Genomic DNA, 20,825 nt, shown 5'->3' on the forward strand with positions numbered 1-20,825 from the left:
CGTTCGTTAAGAAAATGAATGTGTTCATGTTCATTTATGTTCATTTGTTAATAGTATAAACAAACGGTTTACAAACATAAATAGACGAACATAATTGAGCTAGAATTAGTAAAACTAATGTGAAGAACGATGTGTTGGGCCTAAAAGGTTATTAAAACTATACTCAAAAAACTTAAACAAGGGCTCAGGTGTTTTATTATATGCATATTAAAATGTTGGTTTTGATTTTAAAAGCGAGGGCTCAGGTGTTCAACTTCAACTCAGATCTTATAGACTTGTACTCACACAGTCTAAAGTTGCTTGGTACAACAGTCACGCAAGATCTTGAAGAACTTCATTATATTCTTTCTAAAAAGGATTACTAGAAGTTGAACAATTACCAAAAGATAAGCAAGCAGCATAAGAGTCATTCATATTCCGTTTTTATGTACTTGAAGGAACCACATACTAACAAAGAACTTACCATTATGTTCGTGGAACTACAAGACACGAAGCACTCCAATGTCGTTTGTATGTCACTTTTTCTGCTATATTGAACGGAAAACAGTGAATAAGGGCGATCGACATTACTTCCATCAAACGCAAGAAGAAATCTCTCCCGATACAAATCCTAGGAAGTATGACCAAACAATAACATATCATCAGTTACAATTGTTTAAATCATTTTCTAGTGCATATATGTAGAAAGCTCATCCGCTTACTTTGTTCGGGAGACATTGTAGTTTAAGACTTTGAAGTAGATGTCTGACAAATATACTAACGGGTCAAGTCTAAATGTTGCATTTATCATGCTCCCTCACTGCCAAACATGGGTGTAAAGGAGCCAAGCTGGCTCGCGAGCCTAAACCAGCCTATTATTTATATAACTTTCATAAAATATAATATATAAATTTTTATAATGATTATTATTATGCACAAAACAATGATAAACATAACTAAATAAAATCTACTATGTTATAGATAAAAACTATAACTAAAACTTATACAAATAACAATTATAAATGTACTGAGTACGATAGCTTTGCTATTGGTGGGATATACTGAGTACGATGATGAATTATAAATGTATATTAATTAATTAATATATAATAACCAGGTCAAGCTCAAGCTTTATAGATATAGCTTGAGCTCTAGTAAGTTAAACGAGCCGGGCCCTAACATGTGTAATTAGTCAGCAGTCACATAGCTTATGTGGTATTTGGTTTACAGTCATGATTCATTATGGGAATGAAGCATTCCAATTGGTGGATATGATTCCTAATTTAGAAAGACATAACCTCAAACTAAACAGCTTCTATCATTTCTAGTCCCAATATCTCAATCCAAACACTCCCTTAGTAAAAGAGTTCGATGAGTATTCAGTTGTAAAGAAACAATATGAGATAGTGTTTGGATGTGTTTCTTTCATTTATTTGTAATAATATGATACTCAGTTGTTCAGATGTTTGATTAAATTTTGATTTTTTAATGAACTTACATAGAATTAAAAAAATTGGACAGAATTACAAGTGGCAATCATGGCAATATGACCCATTCTTCAAAAAATGGCTTGATTTAGACAAAAATAAATTGTATGAATCCATTTAGGTAATTTCAAATCAGTCAAAAGGTCAATGGGTCTACTTATATTAGTCAATGGGTAACTATTATAAACTTGTTAACTTAAAAAGGTCCAAATGAGTTACCACCCATGACCATTGTTTATCTACGCCATCACCGTCACCACCACTGCCTCCACCACTCCACTGCCACCACCACTGCCCGGCGCCACCACCTCATAATCGACTCCACCGTCATCACACGAAAGTATACCGGGTGACCTATTTTGATACCTTTTTTTTCTAAAACATCTCATTTCAACCGCCCAACTCCTCCAGTGCTTGGCTTGTTGTAGCTCTATTTTAGGCTTTGTAAGCGTAAGCTATTGTTGTAGGCTCGAGAAGGGTATGCCCGCAGCTTCGCTCAGTAGAAGAGGCTGACCTTCTAATTAGTCAAGCGCTAGCGCCCAGCCGGGCTTTGAAGGGAAAGGGAAGAAAAGAAAGAGGGTCAGTCCTTTTAGGACCATGGCTCGTTCACTCACTTGCTCATGAACTCGCAGCTTCGCCATAAGCTACGAAGGTGGCAACCCAAATTACTCATTTGCTCATACCCATATTGAACCGAACCCTTTCTGAACCGTGACCCAAACCCGCCCCTGTTTGCCAGCCTAGACTAGATATATATAATGAAGAACCGTTTGAAACATTTCTTCAAAGAATCTAGCCAGCATAAGCATATAACAGTTGTATTAAGCATTAATAAACTGATACCGGCATCTAGAAATTTTCATGAGAATAGAATGTTACCATGGTGACCACAGAGAATAGCTTCAAATCATTGACAAGGTAACATAAAGGTAGGCCCTTGTGATACTTCAAGCCAATGCCGACGACATGTTACAAAACATAAAGTCAGCAGTATGGAAGTCAAACTTTCAACGGTAACATTTAAAATACGCTGCTTACTTTCAACCAGTTTTATGATCTTTTGCAAAGGAACTTCACAGCCAAAGTTAAGAAATACTGTATGTTTCCAATGATGATGTTTCTTTTTCCGTATACATTTCCACAAGATTTTACAAAAAGAATAACAAAAGCTATTAAAAAAAGTGACTAGTTTGCAACGAAAATCCAGCAAAACAATTCAAAAAGTCAAATAACTTCGAAAGAATTCTATAGTTCACTTACTTGCACAGTTGCACATTAAAGACTTCATTGAGTTTTGGCAAAACTGATATACGAATCCCAACTGCACAGCTGGAGTCCCTCAAAACCCGTGTTGACAACGTAAGACTTGTAAGCTTTCTTTGTGCTTCCACTTAACCAACTAATTTGTTTAACACGTTTACAACTTGATTGCAAGCCGTCAATCTGTTTGACTCGTTTAGATAAATGGATCAAACAAATCGTGTTTGGATTACATATTTTAATTGTGCCCGAGTTAGGGTTGATGTCAAAAAGGTTGACGTCTTTGACAGGAATATATATATGGGTCTTGTTCCAGTTCAACGATTCAACCCGCCAATCGAATTTGGGTTGAGAATCTTAAAACTGAATTCGAATTCGAGTAAAATTCTCAAAAACCATTTCAAATAATATTTTTCGAATTGGATTAAAAAAAATCAGGTCTACTCGAATAAATTGAATTAAAAAAAATCAGTGTTATATAATCACAAAAACTTAGACAGAACCCAAAAGCCCATTTAAGATATATATAAAAAAGAAATCATATATAATGCAAGTTCGGGTCATTCAAATCGAATCGGTTCAGGATATATAAATTCGAATTCGATTTGAGTAACCCAAAATTTCAAAACAAACTCGGTTCGGTTCTAATTCCGGGTTATTAGAGTCCATGTCCAAACAAGTTTGTTATTAGTTCTTAGTATACTCAGCCTTATGTGGAGTTATCAAAACTGGTTTCAAGTAGTATTTGATATTTCTACCAAAAGTTGTAATAATTCACTTTGATCTGCGACAAGAAGCCTTCATGTATGGTTTCTTTCAGGCAATTTCAGTTAGGTAGTTATGAAAGGTATTAAAGTAGAAGATTTTCCAAGAAAGAGTGTTAGCATAAGTAATAAAAAAAAGTGCTCTACCAAAAATTTCAAGAAAACAATACAGTTTTCAGATGAGTTAATTCGTGCTAAAATATATATGTAAATGCAAAAAGGACAATCATACTAGCGTGTTTTATCCAAAAATCGATCACCATTGAAGATCACTCTTTTGCATTAAGAAATATAATTCCTCTACCACAACAAACCAAATAATCCAATAAAATTCGAATATACTAAATATAATCAAAACTGCCAAAAAAACACAAGATATATAACCTCAGTGTGCTTATTCTGCATCTTTATAAGCTTTCTGAACTTCTCCAATATCCATAATATCCTCATTATCCGAGGACTCGTCAATCTGAATACTGTTTTCATCTTCCGAACTACTCTCAAACAAATCAACATCATCAAAACCATCCAAATCATCAAAAGTTTCAATCTTTTTCTTCCGTCCTCTATAACCCGTAAGCCCAACAACTTTCTCCTTCCAAACAACTAACGGGCACTTCTCAATCAACTCAGAACCATCATAAGCTTCAGTCAAGAAAACACTGAATCTTTTCCCTCTTTCAGAAACATAAAAGATCCCAAAATGCTTCAACAATATCCTCATCAGCTTTTGAGGCATCACAAACTCCCTCCTAAAGTGCGTCAAATGATCCGTCACCAACCGTTTCTCGTTCATAAAACTTAGCATTTCATGCATTACCGCTACAGCTCGCTTATCAAACTCAACCGATCCCGCTTTGAGCCCGCTAGCATCCGCATAAGGCGAAAGATACTCCCTTTTTTGAAAGTTTTCAATCGGGCCACCGTATCGGTACACTTTTTTATAATCTGGAGGAAACTTTAACGGAAATGCCAACGAAAGCATGCCGGGAACATGATTTTCGGCTTTCGTGATGCCCAAAACTTTCTTTTCCAATTCGGTAACCGACCATGATGGATCCCAAGAAACAAGCTTCAAGAACTCCACATCATCCTCATTCTTCAAAACCCTAAAATGATCTGGAAACTTATGCACCCAATGCTTCCTAAAATCATACGGTAACCCTAAATCCCGTCTAAAATGTGCAATTTTATCCAAAGGTAGAATCTTGTCAGCCGACATCATTAACAACCTTGTTACATGCTCCAATGCCTTTACATTATTATCCAATATCAATCTTTCTTCTTCTTCAATCAATTCTTCACCTTGTGCCGTTAACCCGACCCATGTCGTACCTCGTTGGTCTTTATACATCTCAAACAATTTCGGTGATTTCCGAATGAAATCCGATATTTTATGCGGTTTCGGAAGATTGAGCTGGCGCCTGTGTTGATCAAGTGACCTGATCGGTATGATTTGTTCGGGTTCGTGTTTCAACAATTCTAACAAAAACAAGATTTTGGAGGCGATTTTGTGCTTTTCGACTGCGATTTCGAGGACGTGGACCCGTTTCTGTTGGCTTCGGTCTTGAACCCGTTTGCTAGTAGTCATTAGTTGTAGAAGTGAGGGTATGTAGTAGTAAGGGTGGTTTTTGAAGGGTTTGGTGAGGTTTGTTGGAGGTTTGATGAGTTGATTTGCCATTTGATCATATAATCAAGTGTGCAGATAAGTTGTTTGTAGAAATGCCTGAATGAAGTGATTTAATCAGATATGAAGTGAACACATAAACCCTAATAACTTAAATCTTATAGGCCCTAATAATAATAATAAACATTGAAGAAGGTGTAGTTTGTTTTTGAAAACCTGCGTTCAGGTGAGATTCGGACGATGAATGACAAGTATGAAACTTCGATTGAATGAATGCAAATGAAGGTTGTTAAGCACCGAATATCTGTATTTAGGCTAGGGCCGTCTAAACCTCTCGACGCTCGAACTCGCTCGCCGCTCGCTTGGAAAATGCTCGCTCGATTGAAAACGAGCCGCTCTGCTCGGTTCGATTTGTAAACGAGCCAAGCAACAAGCAAGGGTCTGCTCGGTTCGGTTCGGTTCGGCTCGGCTCGAATATTTTTAATTTATTTTATATATAATTATATATGAACAAATATATAAATATATTGACAAAACACATAAATATAAGCTTACAATTATTTTTATCCCTTCAAAATTTTCATATTCCATCAATTTTATAGTTTTATTTGTTCGATTTAAGTTTTTAGAACACTAAAAGTTTGTTTACATGATCATTGTATCTCACTCTAAACTTATTTATAATAAAAATTTACAATATATTACATGTTTGTCTAAAAACTACTAATTTATATATAAAATATATTATTTACAACATTCAAATTTGTTTCTTATTGATTTTTTTTAAGTGAAAAATAAATAAATAATGCTCGAAATCGCTCGATGTTTGATCGAAAAATACTCGATTCGATTTTGGCTCATTTCGGTTTTCGTTTGGTTCGAATTTCAGCCGCTCGGTTCGGTTCGGTTGTAAACGAGCCAACCAACGAGCAACCCTTCGCTCGGATCGGCTCGGCTCGTGAACAGCCCCAATTTAGGCCATGGCAAAAATAAAGTTATTTATAGGATCTCTCTTTTTCGGTTTGTTGGTGTATTTGAAAGACTAAAATTGAGCTCGTTTTATAATATAAACCGTGGCTTGTTTCTTCAAGCGACCAGGACCTTAGCGGATATCAAATCGCTAAGTTTCCGTTTAATCAAAAAGACAATAACATATCTCCCATCAAAATTATTGTTTAGAAAGATTGTGTAGTTTCGCTTTGTGATAGTTTGTTTTATGTCTAGGTTGTTTTCTAACTTATTGCTAGTTTTGTTTGAGTGAAAACTGTCAGTCTAAAAAAAATGTTATACAAAATAAGGTTCTTTAATTTACATACTTATTACTAAGTTAATTACATGCTTTTGTTCTTAAACTAAAAAACACACGTCTTTATTTGAAAAACTGCCTCATTTTAATTCACGAACGTTAACATTTTCGGTTAATAGATTGTGAGATGATCAAACTATCCGTTACAACTAAAAAAAGAACCTAGTCAGCAACTAATAACTTCATCAAGGAAAGTGTTTTTGCATGCGGTCAAGTTATAGAGTTAATAGTGATTTGAAGGATTTGTGTATCAAATTGTTCAAAGATGGGTGGTTTCGAGGTGTCTCCATGCATGTGTCAAGTATGATGTTGGAAATGGTGGGTCGCCAAAAAAAATGCACTCAACGGCGTGGGTGAGGAAGAAGACGACGACTGTGGGTTGGGTTGATGTTTTAAGTGGGGCCCAGTATTATTCCTTTTTATCTCATGTTTATATGTGCGGTCAATGTAATTTGCATTTTCTTATTTAAAATTGAAGGGGGATAGCAAGGCTAACATGGACATTATATAAAAAAAACTAACATAAAAAGTTAACCACCCTGGTCCATAAGCATGGATCCACCTCTAGTTAAGAAAAACTTGGTCACGGATACTGAAGGTTAGGCCAATTTAGTATAGCTACGCCTAAAAAGGTGTATACGTACCTTTTCCCTTTTTTTTGTCAATGTTGCCAATTCCCAGAAGATTAACGTACCTCTTTGCATACTTATGTCCAGCTACTTTCTTCCTTCGGAAGAGTTTGCTTCATGGCTGAGTATTTAGCAATGCTATCAGCTTGTGAGGGCTGGCTGTCTAGGGACATTTTAAAGTAGGGCCTACTAGGGGTGTGTTTTTTAACCGTACCTAAATAACAAACCCGAATTGAAGCGACCTGAGACCTGAATAACCCGAACCGATTAAACTCCTAATGTCACACCCCCGTCTAGGGCCTAGGAGCGTGACCCAACAGTTGGTATCGTATTTGTAAATAAATCAGAGTTGCTTTAGTTTGCGGAAAACTTATAAAACTTTAAGGATCGAAAGTGTAATTTATATATATATTCAAAAGACGGGATAATAAAATACCCGCTTATGTTGTTTAACAAAAGATGTTACTTGTTTATGTATTACAAACCACCATATAAGTTCATTACAAAATAATCCGAGCCATCGGATATTAGTACTTCGTCATTTCCAAGCTCTAACTTTGTTCACCTGCAAAATGTAAGAAAATACGTCAGCAACGAATGTTGGTGAACACGCTGACGCAAAATAACTTCTTTTACTTTATTACCCCTCGAGACTACGCCTGCCTCGGCCCAACGTGGCTTAGGAATAACAAAGTCAAATAACACATTATAAACTAGAGCCTCTACGCTAGGTCACCTCAGCAAACACCGCAGCGTTCGACTTAGTTAAGTACACGTAAATATACACAACGGTCGTAATCCCTGCAGGAGAGCATCCTACGACCAAGGGTGGTGCGATCACGCCCATACATCGCATAGTACCACCTATGTAAGGATCCAGACATATGTATACCACAGCTTGAGGGCTAGGTTTATACTCATAGTCATAACGGTTTTAGGAACACATAGTTCCTTGTAAACAATTTCATATAACAAGTTGACTTATTTTGAAAACAAGTTTAAAAGTTTGGGGGCGTATTCACCTTATCTCTTTAGGATCGGCTTCACTCACCGTCCAAGGGTCTTTCCCTTTCTTTATCTCAAACCTATAGTTACGAGTATAAATATTTGTTAGTCGGATATACGATCCGGCTTAAGACCTTTAGTCTTATATCTCAATCCTCAATTGAACCTCTAGTTCAATTCTTATTTACTTGAAAACCTCTTATTTAAAAGTAAATTATAAACCTTTAGTTTATATTCAAAACCCGACGTTTGTTCTTCTCCAAGAAACGTAATTCTTTTCTTTTATTATTTATGAATACTCTTTATTCATTAAATAATATTTCATAACAAAGAATATACATATATACTTACACACATATATATGTTATCACAATATTCTATAATCATTTATTCATTCATTTCTTTGTTATGTTTTCTTTTTCTTTTATCGAGGCATCGAGTATAACCTCGACTTAAGGCTTAAGCCTTGAATATAGTATTAAATTATTTTGAATTCGATATTACGCCTAACCTTAGTGGCGTACCGAAATCCTAGGGACTTGAGCAGCACCCCGACGCCGCTTTACTTCTCGATCGTCAAACGATTACACCAAACTTCAATACTCGTTGACACGCTTATCGAGATTCATTGGCATTACAACAACACCTTCTTGGTATGTGGGTGGAGGGTAGTACAAACTCTAAGGAAACGTCGATACACAAACGAGAGATTCGAGGCACGCTTAATGAGGAAACGAGGCACGAATTTCGAGATATTCTAGTGAGAGAGTAGAGAGATGTGAGAGCTGATTTTGGTGTGAGGAATGATCCACCCCTTGGCTGCTATTTATAAACAAAACTCGGAACCCCATCGCTCTACGCGATAGGTTCCTGGGCACCTATCGCGTATCGCAATATAGGTGTGATGAGTCATAATGTAGGTCTGCCACGTGTTGACACGTGGCAGGCGCCGCTCCACGTGGCGGCAGTGTTGCCACGTGGTGACACTTGGCAGCACATAGTGCCACTGTGTGCCACGTGGAACACGTGTCACACTGTGTCAGAAGCTCCATCGCGGTACGCGATAGGCTTCTCCTTTTGTCCATCGCGTAGCGCGATAGGACAAGAAATAAGATTTTTTCATTTTTAACCCTCAAGTTTGGATTTTGGCAATTTTAGTCCCTAGACTTTGGAAAGTTGATACTTTGAACTCGAAATTTTCACGTTGTTACATCCTCCCCACCTTGAAACAAATCTCGTCCTCGAGATTGCTTTACAAGAATAGTTAGGGGGTATTTCTTTCTCATTTCCGATTCGAGTTCCCAAGTATATTCGGGCCCTCTACGCGAGTCCCATTTTACTTTCACAATTTTTAAAGTTCTTCTTTTCAATTTCTTTGTTTTCGAATCTTCAATTTGTATTGGACGTTCTACGAATTTTAAGTTTTCGTTTATTTCTACATCTTTCAATGGCATAGCCAAAGATTCATCGGTCAAACACTTACGCAGATTCGAAATATGGAACACTCATGTATTCCATGAATTTCCTCGGGCAGTCGCAAAAGGTATGCAACAGTGCCGATTCGTTCGAGTACCTCAAAAGGTCCAACGAATCGAGGACTTAACTTTCCTTTCTTACCGAAACGAACGACGCCTTGAAGGCGTGACTTTCAATAGAACCTTGTCACCGATATTAAATTCTAACGGCTTACGCCGGACATCGGCATAACTCTTTTGACGATCACGTGCCGTCTTAAGTCGTTCTCGGATTTGTAAAATCTTGTCAGTGGTTTCTTGGACAATCTCGGGTCCAGACAATTGATTATCTCCAGTTTCAGAACAACTCACAGGCGTTCTACATTTTCGTCCATATAATGCCTCAATGGTGCGGCTTGTGTGATAGCTATTATTGTATGAAAATTCCATAGGGGTAAGTGGTCGTCCCAACTTCCACCTAAGTCTATCACATAAGCACGGAGCATATCTTCCAACGTTTGAATAGTCCTTTCACTTTGCCCATCGGTTTGTGGATGATAGGCAGTGCTTAGGTTTAACTTCGTACCTAGAGCTTGTTGGAAGCTTTTCGAGAAATGAGACGTAAAACGACTGTCTCGATCAGAAATGATAGATAGCGGTACTCCATGTAAAGCGACAATGGTGTTCACATAAATACGCGCTAATCTATCCATTGAGTACGACTCATTGATGGGTATGAAATGTGCAGATTTTGTCAAACGATCCACAATCACCCATATTGCATTATGTTGTCGAGTCGTCTTTGGGAGTTTGGTAATGAAATCCATAGTTATTAACTCCCACTTCCAAACGGGAAGTTCGGGTTGCTGAAGTAATCCCGAAGGCTTTTGGTGTTCAGCCTTGACTTTCAAACACGTTAAACATTTCGCAACATGCGAAGCAACATCCCTTTTCATTCCATTCCACCAATAGTTCGCCTTTAAATTGTGGTGCATCTTATCACTTCCGGGATGCATCATGTATTTCGACTTATGAGCTTCGTTCAAAATTTTCTCACGCAATCCTCCAACGATTGGTACCCAAATCCGGTTTCCCATTCTAAGGATACCATCATCACCTTTTACTAACGAGTCAATGGTGCCGTTGCGTTTTTCATCGGCGATTTGGTTTTCATTGATTGCTTGAGTTTGAGCGGATTTGATTTGCTCAATGAGATCTATTTGGAGTTCTAGACGTAATGCTCGAACTCTTTTAGGCTTTTCATGCTCTTTACGACTTAAGGCATCGGCCACAACATTAGCCTTACCTTCATGATAAACAATCTCACAATCATAGTCGTTGAGCGTTTCCATCCATCGTCGTTGGCACATATTCAACTCTTTTTGATCAAAAATATGTTTTAAGCTCTTATGATCTGTGTACACGGTGAATCTTACTCCATAGAGATAGTGCCTCCATATCTTAAGTGCAAAGATTATAGCACCTAACTCTAAATCGTGAGTCGTGTAATTCTTCTCGTGTACTTTGAGTTGACGAGAGGCGTAGGCGATTACTTTCTTGCGTTGCATCAGTACGCATCCCAAACCCGAGTGTGATGCGTCACTAAAGACCACAAATTTCTCGGTACCTTCTGGCAAAGCCAAGATAGTTGCTTAGGTGAGATTTTTTGAGAATATCGAACGCCTCTTGTTGCTTCGTTCCCCATTCATACTTGATGTTCTTACGAGTTAAGGAAGTTAGCGGAACAGCGATAAGAGAAAAGTTTTCGATGAACCTACGGTAGTAGCCGGCCAAACCTAAGAAACTTCGGATCTCAGTTGGCGATTTTGGGACCTCCCACTTAGAGATAGCTTCAATCTTAACAGGGTCCCCTTGAATACCGTTAACGTTAATGACGTGACCAAGAAATTGCACCTCGTGCAACCAGAACTCGCATTTCGAGAACTTGGCGTACAACTTCTCAGTTTTAAGAATTTCGAGCAAAGTTCAAAAGTGAATTTCATGATCGGCCTTGGATTTAGAATAAATAAGTATGTCGTCGATGAAGACTATAACAAATTTATCTAATTACGGTTTACAGATTCGGTCCATCATATCCATGAACGCGGCCGGAGCATTAGTAAGTCCGAACGGCATTACCGTGAACTCATAATGTCCATACCTTGTTCGAAACGCGGTCTTTGGAATATCTTCGGGTTGAACTTTGAGTTGGTGATAGCCAGAACAAAGATCGATTTTAGAAAAATAGCTAGCACCTTGAAGTTGGTCGAAAAGATCATCGATACGAGGGAGTGGATATCGGTTTTTGATTGTGACTTTGTTCAACGCACGATAGTCGATACACATCCTCATGGAACCATCTTTCTTTTTGACGAATAAGATTGGTGCTCCCCAAGGCGACGAACTCAGTCGAATGAAACCTTTTTCCAAAAGCTCGTCGAGCTGTTTCTTCAACTCCTTCATTTCGGTTGGCGCTAAGCGATACGGAGCTTTGGCGATCGGAGCAGTACCAGGAATAAGATCGATCCTAAACTCTACTTCACGATCGGGAGGGATACTAGGAAGTTCATCAGGAAAGACGTCAGAAGAGTCAGAAACAATAGGTACGTCTTTGATTTCTTTTGGCTTTGATTCTTCAGTGACGTAGGCCATGAATGCGAGGCATCCTTGATTTAAACACTTGTTAGCCCTAATCATGGAGATTATGCTAACTTGGCCAGCGTCTTTGTCCCCTTCAATTCGAATCGTTCGTTTATCGGGGGCTTGAAGTTCAACAGTTTTGCGATTGCAGATGATACGATCATGGTTATCGAATAACCAATCCATACCAAGTACAATATCAAAACCAGCCAATCTCATAGGCAACAAACAAATATGCAGGATATAACCAGCTAAAAGGATTTTTCCGTTTTCAAGAGCTTCGGGGATCTTAACGATTTCGCCACTAGCAGTCTCGACGCTTAGAGTTTTATTTAATTTTGTTAATGGTCCGTTTAATAGACTACAAAAACTATAATCTATAAAACTTAAGTTTGCACCCGAATCGAATAAAACTCTAGCATAGGTGTCGTTGACTAGAAACGTACCGGTTATGGTTTCCGGCAAGTCAGCGGCCCTTTTTGTGTCGAGTACAAAGACTCGAGCATTTCCCTTTTTATTTTGGCCACTTCCACCCGCACCACCAGCAGCAGGCTTGTTCTTTGGGCACTCAAAACTTAAATGGCCCGTCTCCTTACAATTGAAGCAAGTCACCTTTTTCTTCCAACAGTTAGCAACTGCATGTCCCGTACGATTACAGGACTCACAGACTTTAGGAGATGGAGCGAAATTGCATCGGCCCTTATGGTATCTCCTACAAGTCTTGCATGGCGTAGAGTTGTTTCGGTTTACGCCCTTGCTTCTAAAGTTGGATCCTCCTCTAGTCCTTCCTTGAGCAGTTGTTGGAGTCACCTTCTTGTCCTCTTCCTTGTTGTGGACCATGCCGCACATTAAGTACCCAGCCAACTCCATTGCAGAGTCAGCGGTTTGAGGCAAGTGTGACCTTACCATGTCGCGGATTTCCTGCGGTAGTCCCCATATATATCTTGTAACTTTGCTGGACTCAGGGTTAACCAGCTGGGGAACAAGGCGACAATACTCAAGGAACTTGGTATTGTACTCTCGGAGGTTTGTTCCTACGACTTTATGGTTAAGGAACTTGGTTTGGATCTGATCAGTCTCGTGCATGGGACAAAATTTTCCTATCACCATGGCTTTAAACTCTTCCCACGTCAAGCCATACATCACCTCTCTTCCTTTGCTCATCAACAGAGCATTCCACCACTCATGTGCTTCACCTTTGAACATGAGAGTGGAGTATTGGATCTTTTCCTCCTCGTAACACTTACTCATGATAACGTGAGTCTCCATCTCCTCGATCCACCTCACAGTTGTGATGGCTCCCTTGTCACCATGGAACTCTTTCGGTCCATAGTACTTAAAATCCTTGAACGTACAACCACTCACTTTCATCCTTTAAAACTTTTGCCTAATACCTTCGTCGGCATTAGATCCATGATCGCTCTCTTCATCATGGATTGGTTTAGGACGAGATTTAACGGATTTAGAAGGGTGAACGGAAGGGTTAACAGTTCAGGAATGTCTAGATTGTCTAGATTGTGATATCCACTCGGATTCCTCTCTCACGGCTTGTTTAATCATCTTTTGGAGTTTGTTCATGTATTTCTCGGGAATTTCTTCCTCTCGCTCGTTCTCAGGGCCTTTCCCCTTATCTCTTATTTCTCTTTCTTTTCGAGCGTTATTATTGTTGTTACTTTGTTCAGACATTTTCTCTTAATATGTCTTTTAACTGAAATTTAACAATTTCTCATATTAAACACGCATTTTATTTATTATACAATTATATATATCCCAAGGATATATATATTCCATATTACACATATTTATATATCGTTTCAAACGATATATAACTTGTCCTATCCTTACAAGAGAACGTTTAAAACATTCTTTATTTATACACATAACATTTAGGACTATTTTACACATAGTTTCCACATGGCCACCATCTTCAGTTCTTCAAGAACTTCTTCACAACCTTCGATATCTTGTTGCATTTACGAAGGATTGTTTCTCCAACTTTCTTCTTTTTCTTCTCTTCCTCGTGCACCTTCTTCCTCCAATCGTCGGTTTCATGTAGAGCGCGGTCCAAGTGCTCTTCGTACGATTGTGGGATTACATTGGGGTATCCATACTGCGGAGGTGGGTCACGGTAACCCAGAGTCACCATTTCGTAATGATTCCTCGGCTCTGGATACGGAACATAATCCATGGTTGATGAAAGGTAGAGATAGGTCTTGGCAGCTTGATTCTGTTCTCAAATCTCGTCGGCTTGTTCTTGAATTGAGGGAAACTCTCCTTGATATGGTGTAAATTTACCCATTTTCGAATGAGATTTTGAGCCCGCCCCCTCAGTTTTTTGCTCGGTAGTGTAAATTTATCTACTTTTTGCCCGAAAATTTTTATACATAGTGTAAATTTAGCCGTTTTCAATCGAATTTTTGAGCCCGGCCTCCTTTTTTTCGCTCGGCAGTGTAACTTTATCCTTTTTCAGCCGAAAATATTTATACATGGTATAAATTCACCCGTTTCCGACCGAAATTTTGAGCCCGCCCCCCTCTAGTCTGAATTCTTTTTGTACATATTAAGTCCGGACCCCCTAAACGTGTATGTCCAAGCTTCGCCACTACAACCCGTCAGTTTCAGGATCGGTTCCCTTTAATATCTACTAAACTGGTTTTAAAACCGAACCGGTTTGAGAAACACCGGTTTAAAACCGGTCAAACCGGTTTATGAACCGAACCGACGTGCTCAGGTCGACATATCTTGCTTCTAAACCGGTTTATAAATCGAACTGGTTTGAGTCAAATCGGTTTTGACCGGTCGTTGTCCAAACCGGTTTGGTTTATAAACCGGTTCCGTTTGAATTTAAAACCGGTTTTGTACAACTCTAGCTAATCAATACAAACAAAATATTAGGATGAGTAGGTGGAGCGGGTGAAGGCCCATAGGGCCTGGGCCTGCTGTTTAATATAAGCTTAATTTTTATGATGTGTCCCAAGATAGAGCCCACTCCGTAAAGTACTATTTCTCTCTGTCGCTAATGATGATTCACATTTTGAATGCACAAGTAATTTAGGCTAATTCTTATAATGTACGAAGCCACCAACCATAGTTCTTGTTTCTTGTCACTGTATTTTTATATATGAAAGGTCATATTCATTAAAAGAAAATAACAAAATGCAACAACCCACAGGATACAAAAATAAAACTGTAACCATAAGCTTTAGTTATATTCGAAGTTAGATTAGGTATTTAAGAGACGAGACTTCGTATTTTGTTCAACTCATATGTTTATAATTCTAAAATTATCAAAACAAAAATAATTTATTAATTCATAGACACAAGTAACAAAAATAATCCGATGAAAAGTTACGAAAAAAGTTCGATGATTAGATGTAAAGCAGTTTCTTAACATGTTATAATCCTAGATATACTACAATCGCCCTTATTTTACCTTTTCAGTTATGATATTTAAAAACAAACAGCCCGTTCATCCTCCTCTGTGTAGTATATACAACTATACAAGTATTCAACTATATTAATTGGCCGCTTAACATTTTAGCTTTATTTACCAATCAAGCATCCGATTTGAACATAGCTACAACTAGATGCACGTAATACACACATGTGACACATAGTATAACGGTATGATTCTTTTAAAACTTTTGGAACAACAATTTCACAAACCAGTTTGATCAACGATCAAGACTTAAATAGCTTTACACTCAACAAATATAAAGTACAATTCACTTTATTTTTGTAAGACAGGTTTTAAGCGTGTACAAATTAAGGTTATATCATTAATACTTGTAAATATATAATGCTTCTTCAGGTGTACTCAGTCAACCTAAAACTCGTCAACCCCAACCGACCAAACCCATAAAAGAACAATGTATTATATGAATAAGTTACTTTTCTGGATTTGGACTCAAAAGGTGAATAAAATTGAGTGTGGGTTTAGTAATTAATTAAAAGTTATTAATGAATAAAGGATGCAAAGAAAGAGTTCACGTGACATATCCATCAAATCCGGATCTGAAAATGCTTCGGAAAGTATGAAAGCGTTAGCTTGACGTGTGTTCCACCCCCCACATTGACCGGCTCATTTATACCCTTCAAACACTTACTAATTATACTTAGGAATTGTAATATTTCATCATCATCGTACTCAGTATATCCCACCAATAGCAATGCTATGGTAAGGTCTGAGGAGGGTAAGATGTAGACAGCCTTACCTCTATCCCATAGGGATAGAGAGGCTGCTTCCGGTGAGACCCCCGGCTCGATAGTAGTTTTGCATCAAGCCTTGGACATAAGGCACATAGCACTCAATCATCAGGGACACCGGCTGATTGGTGCATGTGCCCTTGTCTTTCGGCTATCAACGCCACCACAGGAATTGTAATATTTAAATACTACAAATATTATAACCAACAGTTCCATTGTTGGAAAAAGTAATAATAAAAATTCATTAACCATCAACTAAAATATAAAGGATGTTCCAATTGATGTTTGACATATGTTAATGGTTAAGGTTTGAGATTTTTATATTTTCAAGTTCAAAACTTAATTCAATAGGGTTTTTCAACAGTGGTTGGTTTTCTCTTGATAGTGTTCATGAGTGAATCAGATATAGAGCGACAGCTGTCATCATATCTTAAAAAGACTCACTTAAGTATTGAGGATAGTTTCAAATACTACTAAAAATAGGTTTTAGAATATAGCATAGTAGACTATAGCTTGTAAGAATTATAGTGAGTAGCCTCCAGATAATGAAATTGATACTGGAGTAGTCAAACGAACCTAATTAGTAAAAACATTGACAAAACATAGGATTGGGTAGTTAAAGGTTCCACACTTGTCTAACCTAACCTATAAACAAACTCCCAAATAAAACTTTTAACTATAATAAATGGATTGTGTTTTTTTTGTTGGTATGCCAAACATAACACAAATACAAAATTTTACGTGAAAGGAAAAAGGAACACAAATCATGTACACATGAATTAACACAACACAAATATTCACGAGTAGACATGAAGTCATGAAGATGGCCTGACTTTTTTTTACTTTGCATATTAATATTTTAAAATTATAAATTTACAACCAAAAATAAAAATATATATATAAGGATTACATTTAATTAAAAAAAGCACGATACTTACTTTTCATTTTAACTTTTAAACTTTCACATATAATACTAAAGTAGTTTAGAGAATGAGATAAAATACATCTTTTCAAATTATAAAAAGTTTCTTTGCACATTCAACAAAAAAAACCTTGCCCAAAATCATTTAGTCTAAAATAAAGCCTATGCTATACTAGGTTTGTCATTTGTGTCGTGTTAAAAACTAACACATTCGCATATTTCTTCTCAGTTAAGTTTTTCTTAACATAATTTTAACTAATAATAACTTGTTTTTGTATTTACAGTAGTCACTATCATTAGTAGTAAGATTCGGGAAGATTAGTAAAAGAAGTTAGGCTAAATGAAATAAGTGATAGACAAACCAATTTATATAGTATTTTAATTATAAAATCAATTGGCTTTATAAACCAAACAAAATGATTGGATCAATAATTCGACAAAACCCCATATAATATTCAATAACGATAACGATTTGTTAAATTAAAACCAAAACAGTGATCGAGTACCAAAGCAATAGCCAATAGGTACATGGAATTATTATTTATTAATCCAAATAATGTTTTAAAATATTGAATTTTATAGTTTTCCATAAGATAATTTGTTTGTAAAACCAAAATACTGTTAAGTTTAAGGACATAACTTAATCTTAATAAAGGATAATTTATATCAAATATAAATGCAACATATTATGACAATAGGCCAATACTAGGATTTTTCCTCTTGCGTTGTATCAGGAAATATGTATATGTAATTTCTCCATCACGTTGTAGCCGAAAACTTAATATGAAAATAAGCGTCGCAACTATCGTTTGATCAATCTTGAAAGTTAGTGGGGGTTTCTTTCGTTTTTTTTCTTTTGATTGAGGTAAGGGTTAATAGGTTTTTTGTTTATGTACCTAGAGGTGCACATACCGGTTTAAAACTCAAAATCGATTTGAGCAAGTTAGGATCAGCTTCGGTTCAGGTTTTGACCAGTTTTTGCTCGGTTATGGCCAGTTTCGGTTCGGTTAACCCGTTTGGAACCAGTTTTGATGAGGAAAATTACAAACCGGTTCTAAACCTACAGTTTCAATCGATTCCAAACCGATTTCTATATAATCGATTTTAAACCGATTCAATTTCAGTTTAATTGACCAGTTTGTCCACCTCTGTATGTACAAGGTCAATAAGGGTTGACATTGGCTTGCTATGAAACGTTCTAGCCTATATAAAATTCAATATATAAAATAATAAGCATTCAAGGTTGTCAATAAAATATATAGGTTTATTATATCAACATTATGTACTTGTTCAACAAAAATTATTGTACTTAGAATATCAAAATATATTTTCAAATAATCCAATTTTGATAGTAATAAACATGAAAACAATTTTGATTATAATTAAAATGAAAGTTATGTGTTAAAAAGATGAGGGGATGAGATTCGAAAACCCCCACCTTTCGGTTACTTATAAGATCGAGACCAGGGCAGAGGGGAAATACCTTAACTTTCCTTAATTACTTAGTTTGTTACTTTTTTAATTAAAATAAAAGAAAGAGAATGAAAAGAAAACTTAGGCCTTAAAACTTTCCTACCAAATATGACATGATTATGAATGAAAGTTTATAGCCCATTACAATATTACTAATTTACATTATCTCAATTCTCTTTTCCATGTTGCTAAGAGGACATTCTTTCCAATCTAACTCAATAATGTAATTAACACTTTCTTATCTTTTATTTTATTTTAACTCGAGAATTTCTTTTAAGTATATAGTTTATTTTCCTTTCTTCCCATATTCAATCTTATAATTTCTTTTTCTTGTATTTTAAACCCGAGAATACAATGTTAGTGATAATCTAAGAAACTAGGCCTAAAAAACAAAAAGAGATTTGTGAGACGAGAATCAAACCCTTTACCTTTTGGCTAGAGGCATGTCTACCCCCATAAAAAAGTGCATGTGTATATCCACGTATATATACGAGTATTTGCGACCCATGCTTTAAGCATTCCACGACCTTTCATGACAATGGAGAAATTAAGGGACTAAAATTGTCAAAACTGAAAGACAAAGTCCAAGGGCTAATATGCTACTTTTTTAAATTAAATCTAAACGGATCATATGCATTTGGATCTATACGGGTTGTATGATAGTTCTTAACCACTCTTCAAACAATTTAAACAAATATGTGGTTTAGCCCCATGATTTATACGATGTGAGCCATATTAGGTTAGACGAGCTGTATGCTCATCTTATCAAATGTGTCATTTTTTGACGACAAACATCTCATTTGCTCTGTCACTTTTCGTTTCAAGTAGTATCTAGACACAAGAACTCACATTCATAGACACTTCGTTTTAGCAAAAATTTTGTTGGTGCATGTTTTGTAACAGATGATCTTTTGTGTTTGTTAGAATTGAGAGCAACGGTCAAAGGGGAGTCTGTTGGTGCATTTTGTGACCGTCGCTATGCAATTCTGATCAGCGGAGACGAAGTGACGAAGTTAGAACAACTTCACCGTAGGCGAAGTTGTAACAACTTCGCCATAGGCGAAGTTGTTACAACTTCGCCTACAGGCCCAAGCCCAAGCCTGCGAAGTTGTTTTGTCTATATATATGTGTCTTGTTTAGGTTTGAGTATCCAAAAAAGTTAGAGTATTGTGAGTTCAGTTCAGTTGTTTAGAGAGAAACCGAGAGGGAGTGTCGAGTGGGCAGACCCGAGGTAGAGCTCACCTCGGGTCGGCCGTCATTTGTTTTTGTTCGGTTTGTAACGTGGTTTGATTATTAAATGAAAGGATCTGCATATTCGGTTATCCCATTCATGTGTTTGTTCATGTGTTGGTTTGTGTGTAATCGTGTTCTTCGTCTTCTACACCAATAAACGAGTCTAGGAGGATTCCTCCGCACTCCTAGACCCCGTGCGGATCTCGTATCGATCAGCGACGCCCCGGGGGGACTTACAAATTTTTTAGTGTTAATTACATAGTTCTTCGACATAGGGCTCTTGTGCAAATTACAATCAGGATATGAAGCTTTGACCAAAAGTATCAAGGCGTTAGAACTGTCCATTTAAGTAAAATATTATCAATTCAGGTAAGAATTCTTGACCCTAACTTTTTTTCCATTACGTTATATAACACTAAGAAACGATCATTTGCAAATGATTAAGGAAAGTATAAAACCTTAACCAAAAGGAGTAGGAAGTAAGTGTTGGTAATAAAACCCCTTTTCGAAACTCAATACCATCCTTTAAACATGATTTTCGATTAAACATCTTGCATATCAAAGTTTTAAACATACTGATAAACATTGAACTGAAAAGAAACCAACATTTTGGTTTATAATGCCCAAAATGCATATGAACCGTATAGGCGTATACTACATTATGAACCATATAACCCTTTTTTCACAAACATATATGATTTGATATGTTAGTTGCCATATCTAACAATACAAACTGTATGACAAGTATGATTACTACAATATGATTTTAAAAACAACACGAACTAAAACATAAACCAAATATCATAGTGATGCATGCATTATATCACTGGACTGTACGTG

The 20,825-nt window shown here is 36.9% G+C and overlaps 1 protein-coding gene and 1 long non-coding RNA gene across 2 annotated transcripts; both read right to left on the minus strand.

Annotated features, from left to right (window-relative positions):
• Positions 1 to 427: 427 nt before the first annotated feature.
• Positions 428 to 3,057, minus strand: LOC143597492 (uncharacterized). The gene is made up of 3 exons (XR_013146920.1): positions 2,505 to 3,057; positions 2,346 to 2,411; positions 428 to 610 (listed from the first exon to the last, which is right to left on the minus strand). It is a non-coding gene; the product is annotated as an uncharacterized LOC143597492 (long non-coding RNA).
• Positions 3,058 to 3,067: 10 nt separating this feature from the next.
• Positions 3,068 to 5,221, minus strand: LOC143597491 (protein WHAT'S THIS FACTOR 1, chloroplastic-like). Its single transcript, XM_077075983.1, has one exon. The coding sequence runs from the start codon at positions 5,169 to 5,171 to the stop codon at positions 3,885 to 3,887; it is 1,287 nt and encodes a 428-aa protein (XP_076932098.1). The 5' UTR covers positions 5,172 to 5,221; the 3' UTR covers positions 3,068 to 3,884.
• Positions 5,222 to 20,825: the final 15,604 nt, after the last annotated feature.

This window comes from Bidens hawaiensis, unplaced genomic scaffold (genome assembly GCF_021521415.1).
Source record: "Bidens hawaiensis isolate Kalapana, Puna unplaced genomic scaffold, B.hawaiensis_p1.1 tig00048379_1, whole genome shotgun sequence".
Classification (NCBI taxonomy): domain Eukaryota; kingdom Viridiplantae; phylum Streptophyta; class Magnoliopsida; order Asterales; family Asteraceae; genus Bidens; species Bidens hawaiensis.

Bases quoted from the DNA above. Each gene is read 5' to 3' on its own strand.
- LOC143597491 (XM_077075983.1), bottom strand. From the start codon at position 5,171: ATGGCAAATCAACTCATCAAACCTCCAACAAACCTCACCAAACCCTTC.